Source organism: Mytilus californianus, unplaced genomic scaffold (assembly GCF_021869535.1).
Source record: "Mytilus californianus isolate M0D057914Y unplaced genomic scaffold, xbMytCali1.0.p SCAF_2, whole genome shotgun sequence".
NCBI classification, from domain to species: domain Eukaryota; kingdom Metazoa; phylum Mollusca; class Bivalvia; order Mytilida; family Mytilidae; genus Mytilus; species Mytilus californianus.
In genome coordinates, this window is record NW_026262668.1 from 113756955 (window position 1) to 113777474 (window position 20520).

The following is a 20520-nucleotide window of genomic DNA, read 5'->3' on the forward strand; positions in this document are numbered from 1 at the left end:
GGTCATCAGTAACGAGCTGAGGGAGGGAAAAATTTAGAAAGCGATCAATAGGAAACTTTGATAGATTATGGTCCACTTTTTCCAAACTCAAATTAAAGTCAAAAAAATATTGTGTTTGAAGTATTTACGATGTTTTAAACAGGTCTCATTGAAAAGTATCATGCATGGTGCATTGTTTAAACAGGGTCCCAGATAGCGTCAACTGGATGAAAAAGTTGTGTAATTTTAGAACTTATCCGGAATGGAATAAATAGCGATTAGGTGTATACCGGGGTCGGTTTCCACGTTTGTATAATAAAGGGAGATAACTTCTTCTAGTTTCGTTTTCAAACTGCAAGCCGGCATATGAAATTTAGAAAACAGTCATAAGAAAGGTTGTAAACTGGTTTTAAATGTTACTTTATCCAACTATCTTTTCTATTTATTGTTGGGACAAACGAGCAAGTATTTTTTCTACGAGGAGTACACAGGAACTAAAGAATAAAAACCATATGTCTGGATTAAGCCAATTTAAGGTTCATCATAGTGGGTCTCATTGGGGTCTAAGCGTGACCCGGGATTGCCGATTTTTTGTAAGCGTCACACGTGAAAGTCAAATTATTGTGCCGTGAAAACGGGAAATGAGGTCTAGCGGGACACGGGAAATTACAAAAAAATGAGAATTGCTAACGTACATAGTGTAAGCGGGATACGGGAATCTGACAAAACAGTAAGCGGGATCCGGGATATGAACCCCCAAATGAGACCCCCATCATAACGGAAGTGCGAAGTCGTACCCTTTCAAAAACTCGTACCATTCAAATATACTAGAACACACCCGCGGTTCCATGACTGAATTAAAATCCCTACGCCTTATTTTTAGTCTGGATTTTCATCTGATAAAAGTCATGCTGATTATAAGGTGTGCAGTTTTCTCTATTTCCTAAATCTTTCTGTTTGAACCCGTCCTGGTTTTCTTACTACAACCGGAAACTACATGTGACAATCATAACAAATGGACAAGTATGGCTGTATTTACACCTCAAACACTTCTCTGTGTACAGACTTACCTGTGAAGTTTGAAAAGTTTTAAGGCCTGGCATCCACTAGATATATAAAGGTTAAATGCATTTTGTGTTTCAGAAAGATAAAATCTTTTTTGGATTTTGATGGGCATTTTTTTCGTTCCTGCTGTTGGTGTAAAAATAAACAAACACCTAAATTACATTTGATACTGTCCACTCAGTTACACCCTTTAACTCACCTATTGTTGTGTAGATATACATGTATATTGTCCATGCCAATCAAGGACAATCAATACAATGCAATACAGTTGTTACCTGAGAGGGAGCATCTCAAAGATTTACCCAACTTAGTTTATTTTTACACCTTCTGCAGGAACAGAAAAAAATGCCTATCAAAATCCAAATTTTTTTTTATCTTATTGAAACACAAAATGCATTTAACTTTTATATATCAAGTGGATGCCAGGCCTTAAAACTTTCCAAACTGCACAGGAGAGTAGTTTTTGAGTTGTAAATTACAGCCATATTTGTCCATTGGTTCATCATAACCTTTTGGCGGAAGCAAGACAACTCGCCCCACTGCCAAATCGCCCCACACCAAATCGCCCCACTTTATAAAAAAAAAACGCTCTACTCTGGTTAACTAACTGGCCCCACTCATGAAAAAGGATTAAATCCCGTTAAATTTACTCCTGCCAACTCGCCCCACTTATGAAAGAAGGTAAAATCCTGATAATATATATATAACAAAGGTCTGCAAACTTGCCCCACTTATGAAAACTTATCTACACAGAATACAAAAAATCACTTGTGATACTAATATAAATCGAAAATTTAATATATGATTTTGATCGAAATTAAATTAAATGATGCTTCATTTCTTAAAATAAAATTGTAGATACATTATTTATCATATATAATTTTAGTTTTTATTGGAGAATAACTTTATTATTATAATAAACACCCATGATCCTTGAATTATCTAGTAAAACAGTGATTACATTTACCAGAAAACAATAATCAATAACATCGTACGTCACAGAAATGCTGATACTTACTTCTTTCTGCTTTATTTCAACCTAAAGAAAAGAGTTAAAAAAAAACAAGATGTGTTTTTAAGGTTTTCATCAGTATTCATTTAGTTCATAGTAGGGGCGAATTGGTATGCCTTAATTCAGTACAGTTTAATTCTTTTATTCATTAGTGGGGCAAGTTGGCAGACTTTTATTCAATGGGATTAAACCCTTTTTCATAAGTGGGGCGAGTTGGCAGGACTAAATTCATCGAATTTTACTATTTTTCATAAGTTGGGCGAGTCGGCAGACCTTTATTCAGCGGGATTGTAACGTTTTTCATAAGTGGGGCGAGTTGGCAGACCTATATTCAACGGGATTTTACCCTTTTTCATAAGTGGGGCTAGTTGGTAAACAAGAGTGGGGCGAGTTGTCATGGATTCCCTTTTGGCTAATATGGCAGTATTTGCACCACACATTTTACTCTAAGTACAGACAAACCTGTGCACCTAGGAAAGTTTTAAGGCATGGCAGGAACTAGATAATTAAATTTTAAATGCATTTTATGTTTCAGAAAGTTATAAACTTTTCTGGATTTTGCTATTCTTTTTTTTTTCATTCCTGCAGAAGGTGCCAAAATATACTACATTGTAAGTTGGGAAAGAGGTTTGAGAAGCTCCCCTCATATAATAAATGTTGTAAGTAGTATTGATTTAAATGGACAATAGATGGACAATAGACATCTGCAAACAATAGGTGATTTAAACTGTGTAACTGAGTGGACCGTATCAAATGAAACTCGTGTGTTAGTTTATATTGCTATCTTCTGCAGACTGGAAAAAATGCACATCAAAATCCATGTAAGTTTTTAATTTTCTGAAACATAGACTACATATAACTTTTATATATCTAGGTCCTGCCATGCCATAAAACTTTCCTAGATGCATCAGTTTGTCTGTACTCATAGTAGATTTTGTAGTGTAAACATGGCCATAATTTTTAATTCCTTTTGATGAACCTTAAGGTTCATGTGGACCCTTTGGCTGAAATGGCTGCGTTTTCACCTCAAAATTGATTCCCGAGTACAGACTAACCTGTTAATCTGGAAAAGTTTTAAGGCATAGCATGCCCTAGATAAATAAAATTCAAATGCATTTTAGGCTTTAAAAAATTTAAAACTTAACTGGATTTTGCTGTGCACCTTTTTTTCGTCCCTGCAGAAGATGATAAAATTAACAAACAGTTGAGTTTCACTTGATATGGTCCACTCAGTGACACAGTTTAAATCACCAATTATTGTTAGGTATCTATTGTCCATCTATTGTCCATGTCAATCAATACAGTTCACTTCAATTATTACCTGTGGGGAAGTTCTCAAACCTCTTTCCCAACTTGTTTATTTTGGCAACTTCTGGAGGAATGAAAAAAAGTGCACGGCAAAATCCAGTTAAGTTTTTAATTTTCTTAACATGCTTAAAGAGAAAATGTATTTGAATTTCATTTATCTAGAGCATACTATGCCTTAAAATTTATCCAGATACTCAGGTTTGTCTGTACTCAGAGTTAATTTTGAGATAAAAGTTAATAGCCTTTAAAATGGAAATGTTTGGATGCCATTATCTTGTATTCAGTTCTCATCTAAACCATGGTCTTAAAGTGAAAAATGTTGCCATTGATATGAATATTTGCACCATGAAAACCAGTATGACGAAATACAAAATAAGATAATTTAACACTGTGAATTAAATTGAGACCTGATTTTTGGGATAGGACCCATTGAACAGGAACTTCCCCAAACAGTTCTATTATATAATAGAACCTATGCACTTTCCAGGAGCTTAACTTTGACTTATTGCAACACACTTCACTTTTTTTTGTGGATTGTCCAATTAACCTACTAACTGTTCATAAAATGGTGGTTGATTAAACTTCTAGTACCTTTTTTTAAATTTTGGTATCATTATTAATGAAAACATACATAACAACCTGACCAAAGTGTAGAAAACGGCCGAAGGCCACCAATGGGTCTTCAACACAGCGAGAAAATCATGCACCCGGAGGCAGGCCTAGATAAAAATATTCTTCTTTTCCTTCTGGTTTTACCAAGAATCTTTTTTTTGTCATCTGGTCAACTTTAAGGACTAGATTAGAAAGTAAGTAAGGAAGTTTTATTTAGAGTCGCAACATATGTACTATTAATAAAAAAACATAAGTTTAAGAAAGCTCTTACAACCAAATAAAACAAATATACAAAACATCAAAATAAACAAAGTTTCATCTAAGACAAGTACACATGAGCATAACAATATTAGCACACATAGTTATTAAATAAGATTAGGACAGATAAGCATAAGATATAAGACAGCAGAGTTTGGTACTTACAGGCAGTGCAGAAACAATTTTCTCCACCTCACTAGCTAGATATGTAGTTTTTCCCCACAAAAGACGTGTTGCAGCAGACATAGCAATACTGGTCATGTATGCACTCTCATGTGTACTATTCTTGCCAGATTTTAATCAAATTATATCAAAGGTTTACATTAGCAATGCCTTGGACAAGTTTGTAAATCAATGTCAATCAACTTTTTTTTTTAAAGATGTAGAAGGTCCAGTAACAACTTTATGGAATCTACTGACAGAAGATTTACCAGGCGTTGGTTCACTTGTGTTTAAATTTTTTTTAAAGAGTTATGCTTCTTGGCAATATTAATTATTTGAAATTGCATTGTAAGTGCTCTCATTTGAACAATTCTAGCCAGATTTTTTTATCAAATGTATATCAAAGGTTGATATCAGCTAAAAGGTTTAAAAATCAATGCTGATCAACTTTTTTTAAACGAGTTATTATGCCCCTTGGAAATATTAATTATATGGAAAATTGCACTGTAAGCGCTCTCACCAGTACAATTCTTGCCAAATTTATATCAAATGGTTATATTAGCAATGTTTCAAACAAGTGCAATAATCATTGTTGATCAGCTATTTTTTAAAAGCGTTATCCACCTTGGAATTATTTCTGATACATGTTATATGGAAAATTGAATTGTAAGCACTCACATGTATAATTCTTGCCTAGATAGTTTTGAAATTTGTATCAAAAGTTCATATCAACAATGTCCTGGAAAACAGTGCTAATCAATAATTTTAAACAGAGTTATGCCCCTCGGAAATATTTATTTATATATGGAAAATAGCATTGTAAGGGCTCTCAAGCCTACATTTTTCGAAGATATCTATACAAAGTTTTAAAGAATAAAATAAAAATCTTTTTTAGTTATTGCCCTTGGACAGATAAAATATGTTGGAGAGGTTGGAACATGTTCTTTTATTATTATTATACTGGTCAAATGAGGCCATATATCATGATGATGATAAATACAACATTATTGCAAAGTATAAAATCTTTTATCCTTTTTAATTTCTGGATTTTATCTCTCTAACCAGTGGCAGATCCAGGAAGTGTTGGACCCCCACCCTTTTTGTTTGACACTAATGCTTTGTATGGGGACATATGGTTGGAACCCACCCCCCTTTTTTATATGACTTACAATTATTGTTTATTTATTTGAAAAGATAATGAAATATAAGGTATAAGACAGTTGTCATGGTTGTGTAAAGGGAGTCTGCAGTCTGAATAAACTTTTGAACAATAAAAATTATTGTATATATATATATATATATATATATGATAACTGGCACACAAATGTTTTGACATTATACATGCATATAAGACTCAATATACACATACACACATAGCTGCTGTAATTGAAGTAGCTTTGGACAACAATATAATTTGATTTAATGGGTTTTTTTATTGCATAAGTTTTTTTCACTCTATTTTAATCTTCTATTGAATCAATGAGATAAAAGAGGAGGTTGAGTGCTCACTAAACCTACGTTGTACCCTGTTACATGTGCATGTGTCAATAACAGTATTGTTAGTGATTATTGCTATTTTTTGTCTGCTGAGGCTTTGGTGTTGGTGTCAAATAGCTCATTTATGTTAAATTTATCTAAAACTTGCATCTATGCACTTGATCTGATTTAGAGCTTTTTATATCATGAACATTGAGTGAATGCTTGTCTATGAAAGTTAACTGATTGCTTAACATACACACCGTGGAACAAATGTACTGAAAAATAAAAATATCCAAGCCATGTACATTTGTAAGTGGAAAACATTCTAAGGAAATCAGTTTTGTTAAAAAAATACCTCATCATATAAACTCATTTTGAAATAAATAATCATATAAATCCTATGACATCATGATGGTAATGGAAATAAGTTTGACTGTATGTATTTGTTTCCAGAGATTGGTATTCCTACATCTAGATGATACCATTCCTTATCAAGAGTGCTGTTAGCTTCCTTTTCTTAGCTGCTGGTATTCATTATTGGCGATCGGGGTAATTTTTTTCTTTGTAACTTCCCTTAATTGACTTGACTATTCTAAATGATGTATGCAGCTATTTCAGATGGTAAAAAATGTAGGAAGTTATGTTTCTTTAGTTATACTCTGTTCTCCGACACATTATTCTGAATCATAGACAAAAAATCTGCTCATATTCCTTGTTGCATACTTGTCTGTCTGACATATCCAGATTATGACCACGCCAACTACCACCCACAATCTAGATTAGCATGACACTACCAAGGTGGTAATTGTCATATAACAGTCAAGTATCTGTAAGTGAGGGGTAATATTTTATACAAGTGTTTTTTATTTACTTGTACAGGTGAATTATTTTGGAGGTAGAGTTATATCCCTTAGACATTTAGATTTGTTTTACTTATTTAAGTATAAAAAGTCATATTTTCTTCTTTGTTTGAATTTCTCTTGACTACATTGTTGTGATTTAATGTATAATTGTCTGTCATAACTAGTTGTCTTTACTATTCATAAATGTACAATTCCATGGGCGATGAAAATCTCATTTGTCTGTTCTATCTTCAAAAACTGCTCATTTACAAGCCTCCAGGGAGTAGTTTTTGAAGGCCTTGAGCAGGTACCATAGGTTACAAGAGCACAATTATTTATTTACATTTTACCAGCAAGGTTTTTACCCCAAGATGGTACTCAGATAGAATCTTGTATGGCTAAGCCGCTTCTGATTGGATGATACAGGATTGGAATTATTTTTAATCGAAAGCTTATCCAATTAGGTTTAAAAAATCCAGAAAATCAAATTCACATTTTACGAAGTATAGAAAATATTTTCAATATCTGCATGTTGGAGACATTAAAAATCTGCCTTTTTCATTAACCGAAAAAAATAGACGATGTTTTTCAACTGCATTTTAAGTCAATTTTTGCCGAATGACCATGTATATTTTTTTGGTTGTTATGCAACACTGATATTTCTTGTAACAGGAACTGCCACCCATTTTTTTCTAGTTTGTGTAGTCTTCGAGAAAAAAAATATGGTACACTACTGGTACCCTATGGAAAATTCATTACGGATAATTGCGCTCTTGTAACCTTCATCCGTGCCCGGTAGATTTCTTTGTTTAGTTCTTGCACTAGGTTATTTCTTAGCTTGAACTCTAATTAAAAAAGTAATAGCAAACCATAAAATAAATATCGTAAAGGCTTTTATTTGGCCTACCAAAGCTTGAGGATTTAAGGTGTTGTAAACAAAATTACTTGCATCAGTAAATTTTAGAGAAGATTAAGGTGACATTATTCAAATCTTGAAATGAAAATTAAAATCTTACAAATATACATCTACATATTCTACAAGTAAATATTACTTACATCTTCAATTAAATAAACATGATTTGTATTTATGTATTACCCCTGACTGTCTGTATTGAATGGTAAGATTATTTTCATTACAATGTACCTCTTTTATACTAACATTGATGAACTACAATCTTCCATTTGTGCAATGGGCTTACATTTTTCACCAGTTGCTCAGTTTGAATTTGTACTAGAATTTATACAAATGTTTGACCCATTAGTTATTCAATATAATATGACAGGCTTAAAAAATAGTTAGAAATATTCAAAAACCTTTACCCTAGATTGTCAATTGTGATTTCTGGTAAGTATAAAGCACTGTAAGATTTGTGCTAATTACAACTTTTCACAAAAAAGGAGAAAGGTATCTGTAAATGAGTTATGAAAATGTGAGTGTCACAAGTCAGGATCATGGTCAGCGTCATCGTGGCAGTCGTCGTCTGAAGACATTTGGTTTCCAGACTATAACTTGAGTATAAGTGCATGGATATCTATGAAATTGTACTACAAGGTCCCATACTGAAAAAGGAAGGTTAAGATTGATTTTGGGGGTTATGGCCTTAACGTTTAGGAACAAGGGGCCAAAAACAATACTTTTCTAATACTTAGTATAAATTGCTTATTATTGCCAATTTCAATAGGGTTTGATTCAAAGTCTTGAATTTTTGGGGTTCTTTAATATGCTGAATCTAACCATATATTTAGATTTGAAATTTTTGGTGGCGTCACTTTAACCGTTCTAGAGTTATGCCCCTTTATAAATGGAAAAATTGAAATTTTTAGTTTCCGTTCTCTAACTTAAGTTTGCCTCAACCAAATGTTATGAAACTTATACACAATGATTATTACCACAAAATACAGATCAAAGTTGAATTTTGGTGGCGTCACATTAATTGTTCTAGAGTTATGCCCCTTTATAAATGGAAAAATTGCAAAATTTTTAGTTTCCGTTCTCTAACTTAAGTTTGCCTCGACCAAATATTATGAAACTTACACACAATGATTATTACCACAAAATACAAATCAAGTTTGAATTTTGGTGGCGTCACTTTAATTGTTCTAGAGTTATGCCCCTTTATAAATGGAAAAATTGCAAAATTTTTATTTTCTTCAAAATATCAAGTTATTTTTAAAATTGGAGTTATCTTCCTTTGTCCATGATTATAGTTGAATCAACTACAATCAATGCTTTATACAATGCAATGTTTAATTTTGACTTCCACTGATAAAACACAGATCAAGTTGAATTTGGGTAGTGTCACTTTAACCATTATTGAGTTATGCCCCTTTATAAATCGATTGCAAAATTTTCAGTTTCCATTCTGTAACTTAAGTTTGCCTCAACCAAACATTATGAAACCTATAGTACACAATATTCATTCCCACAAAACTAAGATCAAGTACAAATTTTTTGTTTCCGTTTTCTAACTTTTTAACTCAACCAAATGTTATGAAACTTATACACAATGCTAATTACTACATAATACAGATTAAGTACGAAATTTGGTGGCGACACTTACCATTCTTGAGTTATGTCCCTTTATAAACATGAAAATTGCTGAATTTTTCGTTTCCGTTCTCTAACTTTAGTTTGTCTCAACCAAATGTTATAAAACTTATACACAACCGTTCTAGAGTTATGCGTGTTTACAAATAGAAAAATTGCTGAATTTTTAGTTTCTGTTCTCTACTTAAGTTAGCCTCAACCAAATGTAATGAGACTTACACACAATGCTTATTACCACAAAACTCAGATCAAGTTCAAATTTGGGTAGCGTCACTTTTACCGTTCTTCAGTTATGTCCCTTTATAACTATATGATACGCATGCGGGGGCATCATCTGTGTCCACATGTGGACACTATCCATATTTATTTCTTCTTAATTTTGTGAATAATGTAATTTTCCTTTATTTAATATGTTATATCTTTAATAAAAAAGAACTTTTATCTCTTTTACAGAAATATGACAAAAGAAGGCCTAAGTCCAAATGACCCTAGTTCCCACTCTCATCCAGAAGACTGTCGTCTTGTACACTTAGACTTGGAGCTCAATGCGGATTTCAACAAACACATATTTAGTGGTTTTGCCCATCTCACAGTAGAGAAACAAAAAGATGGAGTTGATACAGTGGTATGTAAGATAGCATTACTGCTACAATGTAATGGGGCATTCACACATGGCTGATTTATCTGAATTCAAGTGACAAATCACAGGATCTTTAAATTTTAACATAATTTAATTAGGAATTGTCCTATCAAGGACAGCAGTAAAAATCATGAATTGAGTGTGACTGATGCTTTACTCAACTTTCTAGATAGGAAGCAGTTTTGTTATAGAAATTTTAAGATCATGACAGATATAGTCACACCCCAAATGTGTACCTAATTTTTTTTCTGTTGAAAACTTCAAGCCTGTTTCTAAATATACACAAAAAATCTTTATGGGATCTAATGAAGCTTTGATAATAAATATATGAATAAAAAGATTGAATAGAGAATGGAGACAGGGAGTGTCAAAGAGACAACAACATGAACAAAGAGTAGAAAACAGCCTAAGGCCACCAATGGGTCTTCAACACAGCTAGAAAAATCCATACCCGGAGGCGGGCTTCAGCTAGTATTGTTTATTTAAAATAAATGAAGTGGGAATACCTGTATGTTGTTGCTTTATCCATTATTCTGGTTTTTTAAACAGGTTTTAGATTCAAAAGATTTAAAGATAAAAAATGTAACAGACCAGTCAACAGCGCAAAAGTTGTCATATTCTCTTGGAGATAAACTTGAGGTGTTTGGATCACGTTTAGAGGTCAGACTTCCTTCTACAAATGGAAATAAGTGAGTATGACAAAACTATTTTCAATTTTTATTCTTTAATGGAAAAAAACTGCACTATGGATGGATTCTTATGAAATCTTTACATTTTTAAACAAAACAAATTGCCCTGTCTGCAGTCTAAAGTGTTTTATTTTATCAAAATATGTTCAATACAAAAGTAATAATAATTCAACAACATACATATCTGTAGTTAACATGGTTAAGACATGTATGTAAGAGAAATGAAAGTGTAAAAAATGTTTTTTTTTCAATTTTTCTTTCTTCATGAGCTTAAATTTTAAATTAAAATGGCTAATACAAAACAAAAAAGTGCACAAGTACAGTTATCATGATATTCTTAGTCACATACCATTATTTTGTCTGAAATAAGTCAACCAGGAGGATATGTAAACACAGCCTCTGACTTCCAATTTTTACAAAATATCAACTGACAAAAACGTATGAAATGGTAGTTCACATGATCTTTCAAACTTCCTTTTCAAAGTAAATGAATCATAACAAATTATAAAAGTAATCTGTAAATGCAAGTCATATTGATACACCAGTGAGAAATAGAAATTATGCCTATGTAACAGGGAAATAGTCCAGCCAAAAAGATGATCTTAATTTTGGATTCCTTCTGGGTTGATATTGATTTATTTATTTGACTAATCTGGAAAATATTCCATCTGTGAAAAGCATGCTTATGATAGACCATTTATGCTAAACAATATACTGCATTAGCCTTCTTGCATTGTCAAGTAATATATGAAACCCTTTCCCCTCCTTATTCATGTGATTAATCTTGCTCTTGTTTACATTTGAATTCATGTGTTAACTATCATCCTGTCAGTTGCTGGACTGTGCAAGTTTTAAAGACAGTTTCTGCCTTGACCATCATTTAGATTCCATATCTATTACTGACTGGGGTCAACAGATCATTTCTTTAATATGCTTCATTAGCTGATAACATGGAAAACCTAGTAAACAATATAATAATAAGAAGATGTGGAATGATTGGTAATGAGACAACAATGTGTCAGAGATCAAATGACTAGGTTGTAAGCAACTGTATGTCACTGTTCGGCCTTCAACAATGAGCAACACCCATCTCCCCATCTCTTTTCCTTGAAATTATTTGGCCCTACATCTTCAGTCACGGCTCATTTACTTTGAATATTTTTCATAATTTAGGTGTTGCAGTATTGTCATTTAAATTTAAACATCTGCATTTTACTATAAAAATAACATACAAGCGAGATATAATATAGCTTCTGTCCTTTGATATATTAATCCCTGTCTACAATAGTAGGAGGCAGTTCGTTTTCTTGCCTATGTGTCCATCTTTTTGCCAGTCAATCAGTCCTCTATCATGGTTACGGTTACAACTTTGAATATTTTTATATGAAGTACAAGTCTGGCTTGATTGAACTGGTATGTCATCACACATTTATCTCTTTGTTAATTGATACAATATTGATTATTCTGAGAGAAATGTTGCAGATGTTTATTTACAGTTTTTATTGTTATTAAATTGTTATGTGTTTTTATCAATAGACTGAACATATCAATAGAGTATGAAACATCACCAGAGGCATCAGCATTCCAATGGTTGACAGCCGATCAGACAGCAGGGAAGAGGCAGCCATATTTGTTTAGTCAGTGTCAGGTATGCACAAAATGTTTTATAAAATACAAATGCACAAAATTTTTTTTATAGGTTTCTCACTGATTTTTCATACTGGTAATCTAAACCTGTTTTTTTTATTAATTGAGTACTTAAATCTACTTTGAACGACATTATATATTTATTCACCAAATATGCTTGTTACATTGTTACACCAAGAAACCAAGCTTTTCTTGATGTAACCTGTTATATATTCCACTGATTACCCAGGTTAGGAATCAGCTGCTGGTATATATGTATATATTATAATAATATGTATAAATTTCTTGAAATACAATTGTACAACATTTAATGCATTATGTTTTATTCTATTCAATCGTCTAAACTTCTTTTTAGTGACTTCAGTAATGTATTAAATTTCATTGTTCTGTTTTCGTTATATCTTTTAATGTATTCTTGAACAAAAATTTGATAAACATTTACATTTGTCAATTTCTGATTAGATACATAATATGATTTATATATAGAAAAACCTAAAATTGTTAGGAAATAATTCAGACCAAAATATTTTTTGTCAAAAATTTTATAGGTTTCTCACTGATTTTTTATACTGGTAATCTAAACCTGTTTTTTTTTTTAATTAAGTACTTAAATCTACTTTGAGGTTAAAATAAATCAGTTATACTGATTGGGATGAGAGGTTACACAAACGTGATACTAATGTGTGCCTATGAGAGTAAATATGAATAAAAGTAATGGATACAAGCAAAATTTTTTATTAGATGATTTAATTATTTTGAAGGTTTCCCATTTCAAATCATAGACTTTTCCATTGCTTGATGTAGGGGCAGAGAAATCATTTGTGAGATTTACACAGTGCATTTTGTTGTTCATGGAGTACATATTTTTGTGGATTTCTTTGTTATTGAAAATACAAATCAGGTATCAGCATAAGTACAATTGTTCCATTATCCACAAAAATTGGTACAACAAAATTAACCAATTCATACTATCAGAGTTCAATATTTATATTGATAAACTGGCAATGTAGCAACTATCAACGCATTAATTCCTACAGAAATGCCAAATAAAACACCTTGTTTTAACATTTATAAAACCATTAAATAGTCTGACATTGACAGGTCAAACATTATGATGTTGTTGAAATGTCTAGTTAAAATTTGAAATCTGTTTGATTTCAAAGCTGCATATATTTCCTGAAGAGTTCATCAGAATGAAGTAGGGCTTTTCAATAACTGAAAGAAGATATGCATGTAGTTGTATAGGGAAAATAACGTTAGTATAACAGTGCTTAGGGTGAGTACCAAATATGATTTTTTTCCTTTTTTTCAGGCAATTCATTGCAGAAGTTTTGTACCTTGTCAAGATACCCCATCTGTGAAGTTTCCATACACTGCCACGGTAAAGTACTGTCTATCTGATTATACATGTAGTGTTTGTATGCCTGTTTTTATTCATGTGAAATGGACAGAGGTAAACATGCAACAATAGACAAGGTCTAATAAACAACCATGACAGCTGAATCAAGTTCGGCTAAAGCCCATCTAATGACTTCATGGATTGGGACTGAAACCTATAGTAAGGCCTAGCAAATGACATCCCAATATGCTCATAGTCTATAATCTGTTCATAACATTTCTTGTTAGGTCAATTTTATAGGGAATTAATTAGTCCAAAATATTTGAATACAGAATCTACATCAAACACTTTATGTCATGTAAAGATGGGAATATTATACTTAAATGACCAAATCTTCAGGAATCATTGCAATATAAAAACAAATAAAAATTTATTACCAAATTCCCAAAATTATAGATTGTGATCCCTCAATGAGTTGACCGTACTATTCAGATGACACAAAAATGTTATAGATCTCAAAGCACTGTTTTTTATGTTATTTGGGTGGTATTACACTTTAGTAACCTTGATGACGAATTGACAAACTTGTATTTTGACTTAGTTGATGGCCACTTATAGATCTTAGATTTACCTGTATCAGAATTGTTCAGAATTCTGGGGAATAATTCAAAGCAAAGTTTTAGGTTACGTTTGAATTCTTTGATATAACAATTATAAGTAAATCAAGAACAATATTATTTTATATAGATTTTATTTTTGATACTAAATAAAAGTAAAGCTTTTTTGTTACATTACTTTTTTTTTAAATTTATTTTGACAGATAACAGCTCCAAAGGAGATTACTTTACTGATGAGTGCCATTAGTACAGGATCGGAGACTGATAGTAGTGATAACAGTAAATCTATTTATAGATTTGAACAGAAAGTACCAATACCATCTTATCTTATTGCCATTGTTGGTGGTGATCTAGAGAGCAGGTAATATCAGCTTTAAGTCTTTTTGTCTCCTGTGCGACACATTGCAGGGACTTAAAAATACTGGGTGTCCGTCCATCCATAAGTCTGGTCTTGTAAGAGCTCTCATGTGTACAATTCTTGCCAAATTTTCATCAAACTTATATCAGAGGTTTATATCAGCAATGTCTCAGACAAGTTCGAAAATCAGTGCTGACAAATGTTTTTAAAAGAGTTGTGCCTTGTGGTAATATTAATTTTATGTGAAATTGCATTGTAAGCACTTTTAAGCATAATTTCCTTAAGATATTTATAAAAAAAATTAAAGAACAAAAATAAAAATCCTCTTAAGTTATTGACCTTGAACAGATAAAATATTTGCAATGTGTGGGACATTGGAAATCTGTTCTTTTACTGAGCACCGAAAGGTGCTTACTTTCCTGTCATTCATGTACTGCATTTTCATTTGAAAATTAAATCATTCTTTTTAGATGGCAAAAACGATTATTTACAAAACATCAAAGAAACAATTTATATATATAGTTTGCATCTATTTCCATTATCATATAAAGTATAGAGCAGCCTTATAATTCAAGATCTTTCCTATATCATGTGTATGTCATATATTGATTTTTAAACAAATTATATTTTGAGCTCATAATGAACGTTTTAATTTTAAGACAGATGCTCAAATATTTTGAAAATGCATCTCTTAAAGAATTTTTTGATGTGTTTTTTGTTCTTGCCAATAAACCAATATGGCCTCACTGTTTTAAAATTTAACATCTAGGTAAAATGCATTTAAAATGTCTAATATCTTGAAAACCATAATAGATAGAGAAAATCCAACATAGCAAAAATGCTCAAAATGTGAGTGTTATTGTTGTTCTTTATGGGGAAACTGCAACAACTGTAAAAGAGGGCAGCAAGAATAATTCTAGACAAACATAATTACATCAAACCTTCTAGAAAATTGTTTCACAAATGGGACATTGTGCCAATTACAAAGAGAATACAATATCATAAATCATTACTAATGTATAAGGCAAAAAATGGTTTAGCTCCAGAATATTTTCCAAGTCTAATTATATCAGCTTCTGCAAACCAAAAATACAATACGAGATTTTCATCATCTGATAATTTTATAATTCCAAAGCCAAATACAGAGTGATATAAGTGCAGTTTCTAGTACAGTAGACAAAAAGTTTGGAATGGTCTTTCTTGTACAATTAAAAAATCAAACACAGTATTAGAATGTAAAGATAACTACAAATCTATGTACTTTTAACATTGCCATAATAATTGTACTTTAATGCCATAGAATAATTGTTTTGTTACACCTGGGACATAATATATAGGAATACTAATCCCAGGTTACATATCGATTATAATTATTTGGTAATCATAATATTGATTATTATAACACATACATAAATAAAAATAAATTGTCTTGCCGGGTCAAATGTGATATATTAGAAAAACCAGGTGCAATTTTTATCAAATCGTAGAAATTTCTGTGGTCAGACCTATAATGAGACAGTCCTAAAATTCAATAATCCTGTTATCCATCGTCCTATCATTCGACAGCTTGTTATCTCCGACGCGCAGTTACTTGACTCGGCTGAAAAATATACCTATTGATGGAGAGTTGTCTCCTTGGCACTCATACCACATCTTCTTATATCTATAGACATGTACTGTTTGATGATGAACTTTTTCACAGAGACGAGAGTTTTGTGCTTGTGGTCCATAGGTTCTAGTAAACTATTTGATTACCAAGACTTTTGAAAAATACTTTCTAATGTGTAAAATTTAATAATTCATGCACAGAATAATCTACTGATGAGGAAAGTTCAAATCAAGTTTCGGCGCCCCCTTATGGAGCTTTATTTATGGTTAATCCAGACTTTTTACCACTTCCATTACAAATTTTGTCAAGTTTGGGGGCCTGTGCCCCTCCCCCTTTTCAAAATCCTGCTTCTGCATCTGATGTGTGGATCTTCTATATAAAAAGAGGCTGATGCACTGTAGTCATCAGATTAATTTTCATCGATTAATTCAAGTTTTTTACAGTCGTTTCACGACGTGTTAACATTCGTCTACCAGTGTAATTTTACTTTCATAACAATTTTTATTTGAAAAAAAGAAAAAAAAACAGATTGTGTGCAGTCGGTGCTGCTGTGCCATCCAGAAAAAAATGTCCGGACCATTCAAAAACCTGTTTATGCAAAGTTTTTATGTTTATAGCTTTGGTCCACTCAAGTTTTGTTGGCTCGTCAGAAGGCATCAAATGAGACTTATTCATGTTTTATGGAATCAAACAAGGGCAGTCATTGTGCAACTCATTGTGTAATTTAAATATTGATTTTTTTTCCACATCTACAATTATTTGTACAACTAGTAACTGCACAAGAAATGCCTCCACCTTTTTTTATAACTTTCGGCAGTATCCATAGTAAAACAAATCATAAAATGAAAGAAATACAAATGTAAACAGAAAATTAATAATGTTTTGATCAATACACATGCGTAATTTTTCACGGTTGTTATGGCTGATCAGTCACGTGAGAGGTTAATGGATTTGCCCATGTTTTCTAGGTCAGTTATATATAAACTCGTCTATACAAACCTATACAATTTGCTTAAATGTCTGAAAGAATAAGATGACTCCTTATAGCAGTAATTGACCTAAAATGTCAATTTTTGACTAATTATCAACTTTTTGCATATTATCTGGAAAACTATGATAATTGATAGGTAGAAAATGTGAAGAGCAAAAATGATCAGCTATACAAAGCTCTTTAAAAATATTTATATGGCTGAAACAATTTGATGACTCCTTACAGGAATTATTGCCCTTATTTACGATTTTTTTGTTGAGCCTGAGACTTTTGTCGCAGAAAGCTCAACATAGGGATGGTGATCCAGCAGTGGCGGACACAGAGGCGTTAACTAACTACTTAAAAGCTTAATATTTCAGAAGGTAAAAGACCTGAATGCTTCATACTTTGTATATAGATACCTTATGTTATGAAGTTTCCGTCTGTCATATGTCCTCTGTCCTTGACCTCATTTTCATGGTGATTACTTGAAAAAAAAGTTCAGATTTTTTGTAATGTTAATTTCTCTCTTATTATGAGTAATAGAATAACTATATTTGGTATGTGCATACCTTGCACAGTCCCCATGCCTGTCAGACAGTTTTCACTTGACCTCGACCTCATTTCATGGATCAGTGAACAAGGTCAAGTTTTCATGGTCAAGTCCATATCTCAGATACTATAAGCAATAGGTCTACTATATTTGGTGTATGGAATGACTGTAAGGTGTACATGTACAACTGGCAGGTGTCATCTCACCTGCACCTCATTTTCATGGTTCAGTGGTTAAAGTTATGTTTTTGTGTTTTGATCTATTTTTCTAATACTGTATACAATAGGTCAGCTATATTTGGTGTATGGAAATATTTTATGATGTATATGTCAGTCTGGCAGGTTTTATTTGACCTTGACCTCATTTTTAAGTTTTTGTGTTTTGGTCTGTCTTTCTTAAACTATAAGCAATAGGTCAACTATGTTTGGTGTATGGAATGATTGTAAAGTGTACATGTCTGTCTGGCAGGGTTCATCTGACCTTGACCTCATATTCATGGTTCATTGATCAATATAACGTTTTCATGGTTTGGTCTGTTTCTTGTATACTATAAGCAATAGGTCAACTATATTCAATGTATGGAATGATTGTAAGGTGTACATGTATCTCTGGCTTGGTTTATCTGACCTTGACCTTATTTTCTTGGATCATGATAAGTAAATGTTAAACTTGTAGTAAAACTTTATATTTAGTGCTATCAACATGAAATCAATGGTAGTAAAGTAGGCTAGACATTTCAGCGTGTGCACTCTTGTTTTCAATTATCTTGAAAACTATAATAGATAGGTAGTAACTAGTAACAGTAAACAGCAAAAAAAAGACTAACAATGCAGGATATATTTTTGACAGCTGAGTAATTAAGGCTCTTAGGAGCCTCTTGTTTAGTGTTAAATATTCCTGAAGGATTTTAGGAGCTTCAAGACAGCATGTCATCTCTGCAATGATTACCTCTATCTTCATTTAATATTAAAAGAAAATAAAAATCTGTTCAGGTGAATATGTATAAGGCTGTTGGTTTTCTCTTTTGCAGGGTCCTTTTATATCTTATTATTCAGTTTGGGTTTTGCTCATTGTTGAAGGCCATATAGTGACCTATAATTGTATACATCCTTATCCTTTTGTTACTGATAGTTAGTTGTTTCATTCGAAATTATGCTACATCTTTTATATATATTTTACATTTTATTTTCAGAGATATTGGACCACGATCAAAAGTATGGTCAGAGAAAGAATTTGTTGATGCAGCAGCTTTTGAATTTTCTGAGGTTTATATATTCACTTGCATTTTGCTTAGCAGACTATAAAATCTAATATGGAATTTTTGTGAAGTCAAAAGAAATGTTCAAGTGGTATCTTTTCTTACCATCAAACAAAAGAAAGAAAAACTAATGACTGCCAGTTATTACTCATCAATATTGAAATATAGATTTCAAAATCTATAAACAGATATCATTGTGAAGACTTGTCAGTGAGTGTCACTGAAAAAAAGCTCATAGAGAGAAATAATGAGTAAAAAAATTCAGCAAGATAAGATCCACAAATTAACCATATTAAATGAAAGTTTTAACTCATTTTTTGCATTTTTCAAACTACAAAACATGTATAATGAATAGAGAGAAAACAGCAAAAATTCTCAGCTAGATAAGATAGGCAAATGGCTCAACATAACTGATTGGAATTAAATTGAAATAAATATCAAAATAACATATGTTTTCCCGGTAGAAGATTCTGGTTCTTAGGATTCTCTAATTTTAGATCAACCTTCTTTAGGAAATAAAAGGAAAAATGGTGGTACCTCTTGTTTCTTAAAAGTTTACAAATTGGATGATTTTCAGTAAAGTCCACTATTAGTATATTCCACTTAATGTACACATTTGATCAAAAAGAAACACCCCCTGGCAAAATCACAGGTTTTGGGAGATGTAAATGTATATGTCTAATGAAAATCATGAGGGTATTAAAGATAAAAATGATTTGTGTATTTGTATTTCACAGATAGTATTAATCAATAATGTTTTGTCACACTATTTGCAAATTTAAGAAACATAGGATCCTGGAATGTGTTTTCTAAATTTGAAACACATTGGTATGAAACAAACACATTGATATGAACTCTAATTTTTATTTAAGTTTATTGGTAAATATGAATTTGAAGTGAACAAAGATTCTTTTTTATAGACAGAGACAATGTTAACGACAGCAGAAAAGCTATGTGGTCCATACGTCTGGGGACGATATGATCTACTGGTTTTACCTCCCTCTTTCCCATATGGTGGAATGGAAAATCCATGTCTGACGTTTGTGACACCTACTTTGTTGGTAAGTTATAACATAGGATAAGTCAAATCTAGATAGCATATAAACATATAAAGGTGATGTGGTATGGTTGTCACTAAGACAACTATCCATCAGCGACCAAGTAACTTGGATGTATGCAACTATAGGTCACCTTATAGCCTTGAACAGTGAGAAAACCTGTATGGTACAGTCAACTATCAAAGATCCAAACATGACAAAATATGAAATAATTCAACAAAAAAACCAGTGGCCTAGCTTATGGTAAGACAACAAATGAAAAAAAAAACATGACAAAAAGCAACCAACAACAACCACTGATTTACCTGACTTAGGTCAGACACAAAAGAATGTGGAAGGGTGAAACTTGCCTGCGAGAGCATTTATATTTTCCAAACACCTTTTACTTTAGTCATGTAAGGGTTAATATGAAATCATGCACAGTAAATATTTAATTTGCACTAAATTTTGGATCAAATTGGGCCATATTGCCCCTTCTCCTTTGACTTGAACAAGATCACTAGTAGTTTTATAACAT

General features: G+C 32.0%; 1 protein-coding gene across 3 annotated transcripts in view; it reads left to right on the forward strand.

Annotated features, from left to right (window-relative positions):
- The first annotated feature begins 302 nt into the window (after positions 1-302).
- LOC127730779 (leukotriene A-4 hydrolase-like) overlaps positions 303-20520 on the forward strand; it is a 34661-nt gene continuing 14443 nt past the window's right edge. For 2 of the 3 annotated variants that reach the window (XM_052239329.1, XM_052239328.1), the window contains exons 1-9: positions 311-374; positions 6329-6424; positions 9719-9890; positions 10455-10594; positions 12131-12242; positions 13554-13622; positions 14401-14558; positions 18880-18952; positions 19866-20006. In XM_052239329.1, coding sequence (XP_052095289.1) covers positions 6351-6424; positions 9719-9890; positions 10455-10594; positions 12131-12242; positions 13554-13622; positions 14401-14558; positions 18880-18952; positions 19866-20006 — 939 coding nt within the window. In that variant the 5' untranslated portion in view covers positions 311-374; positions 6329-6350. Of the gene's footprint in view, positions 375-6328; positions 6425-9718; positions 9891-10454; positions 10595-12130; positions 12243-13553; positions 13623-14400; positions 14559-18879; positions 18953-19865; positions 20007-20520 lie in introns of all 3 variants that reach the window. The other variant, XM_052239330.1, reaches the window with a different exon arrangement.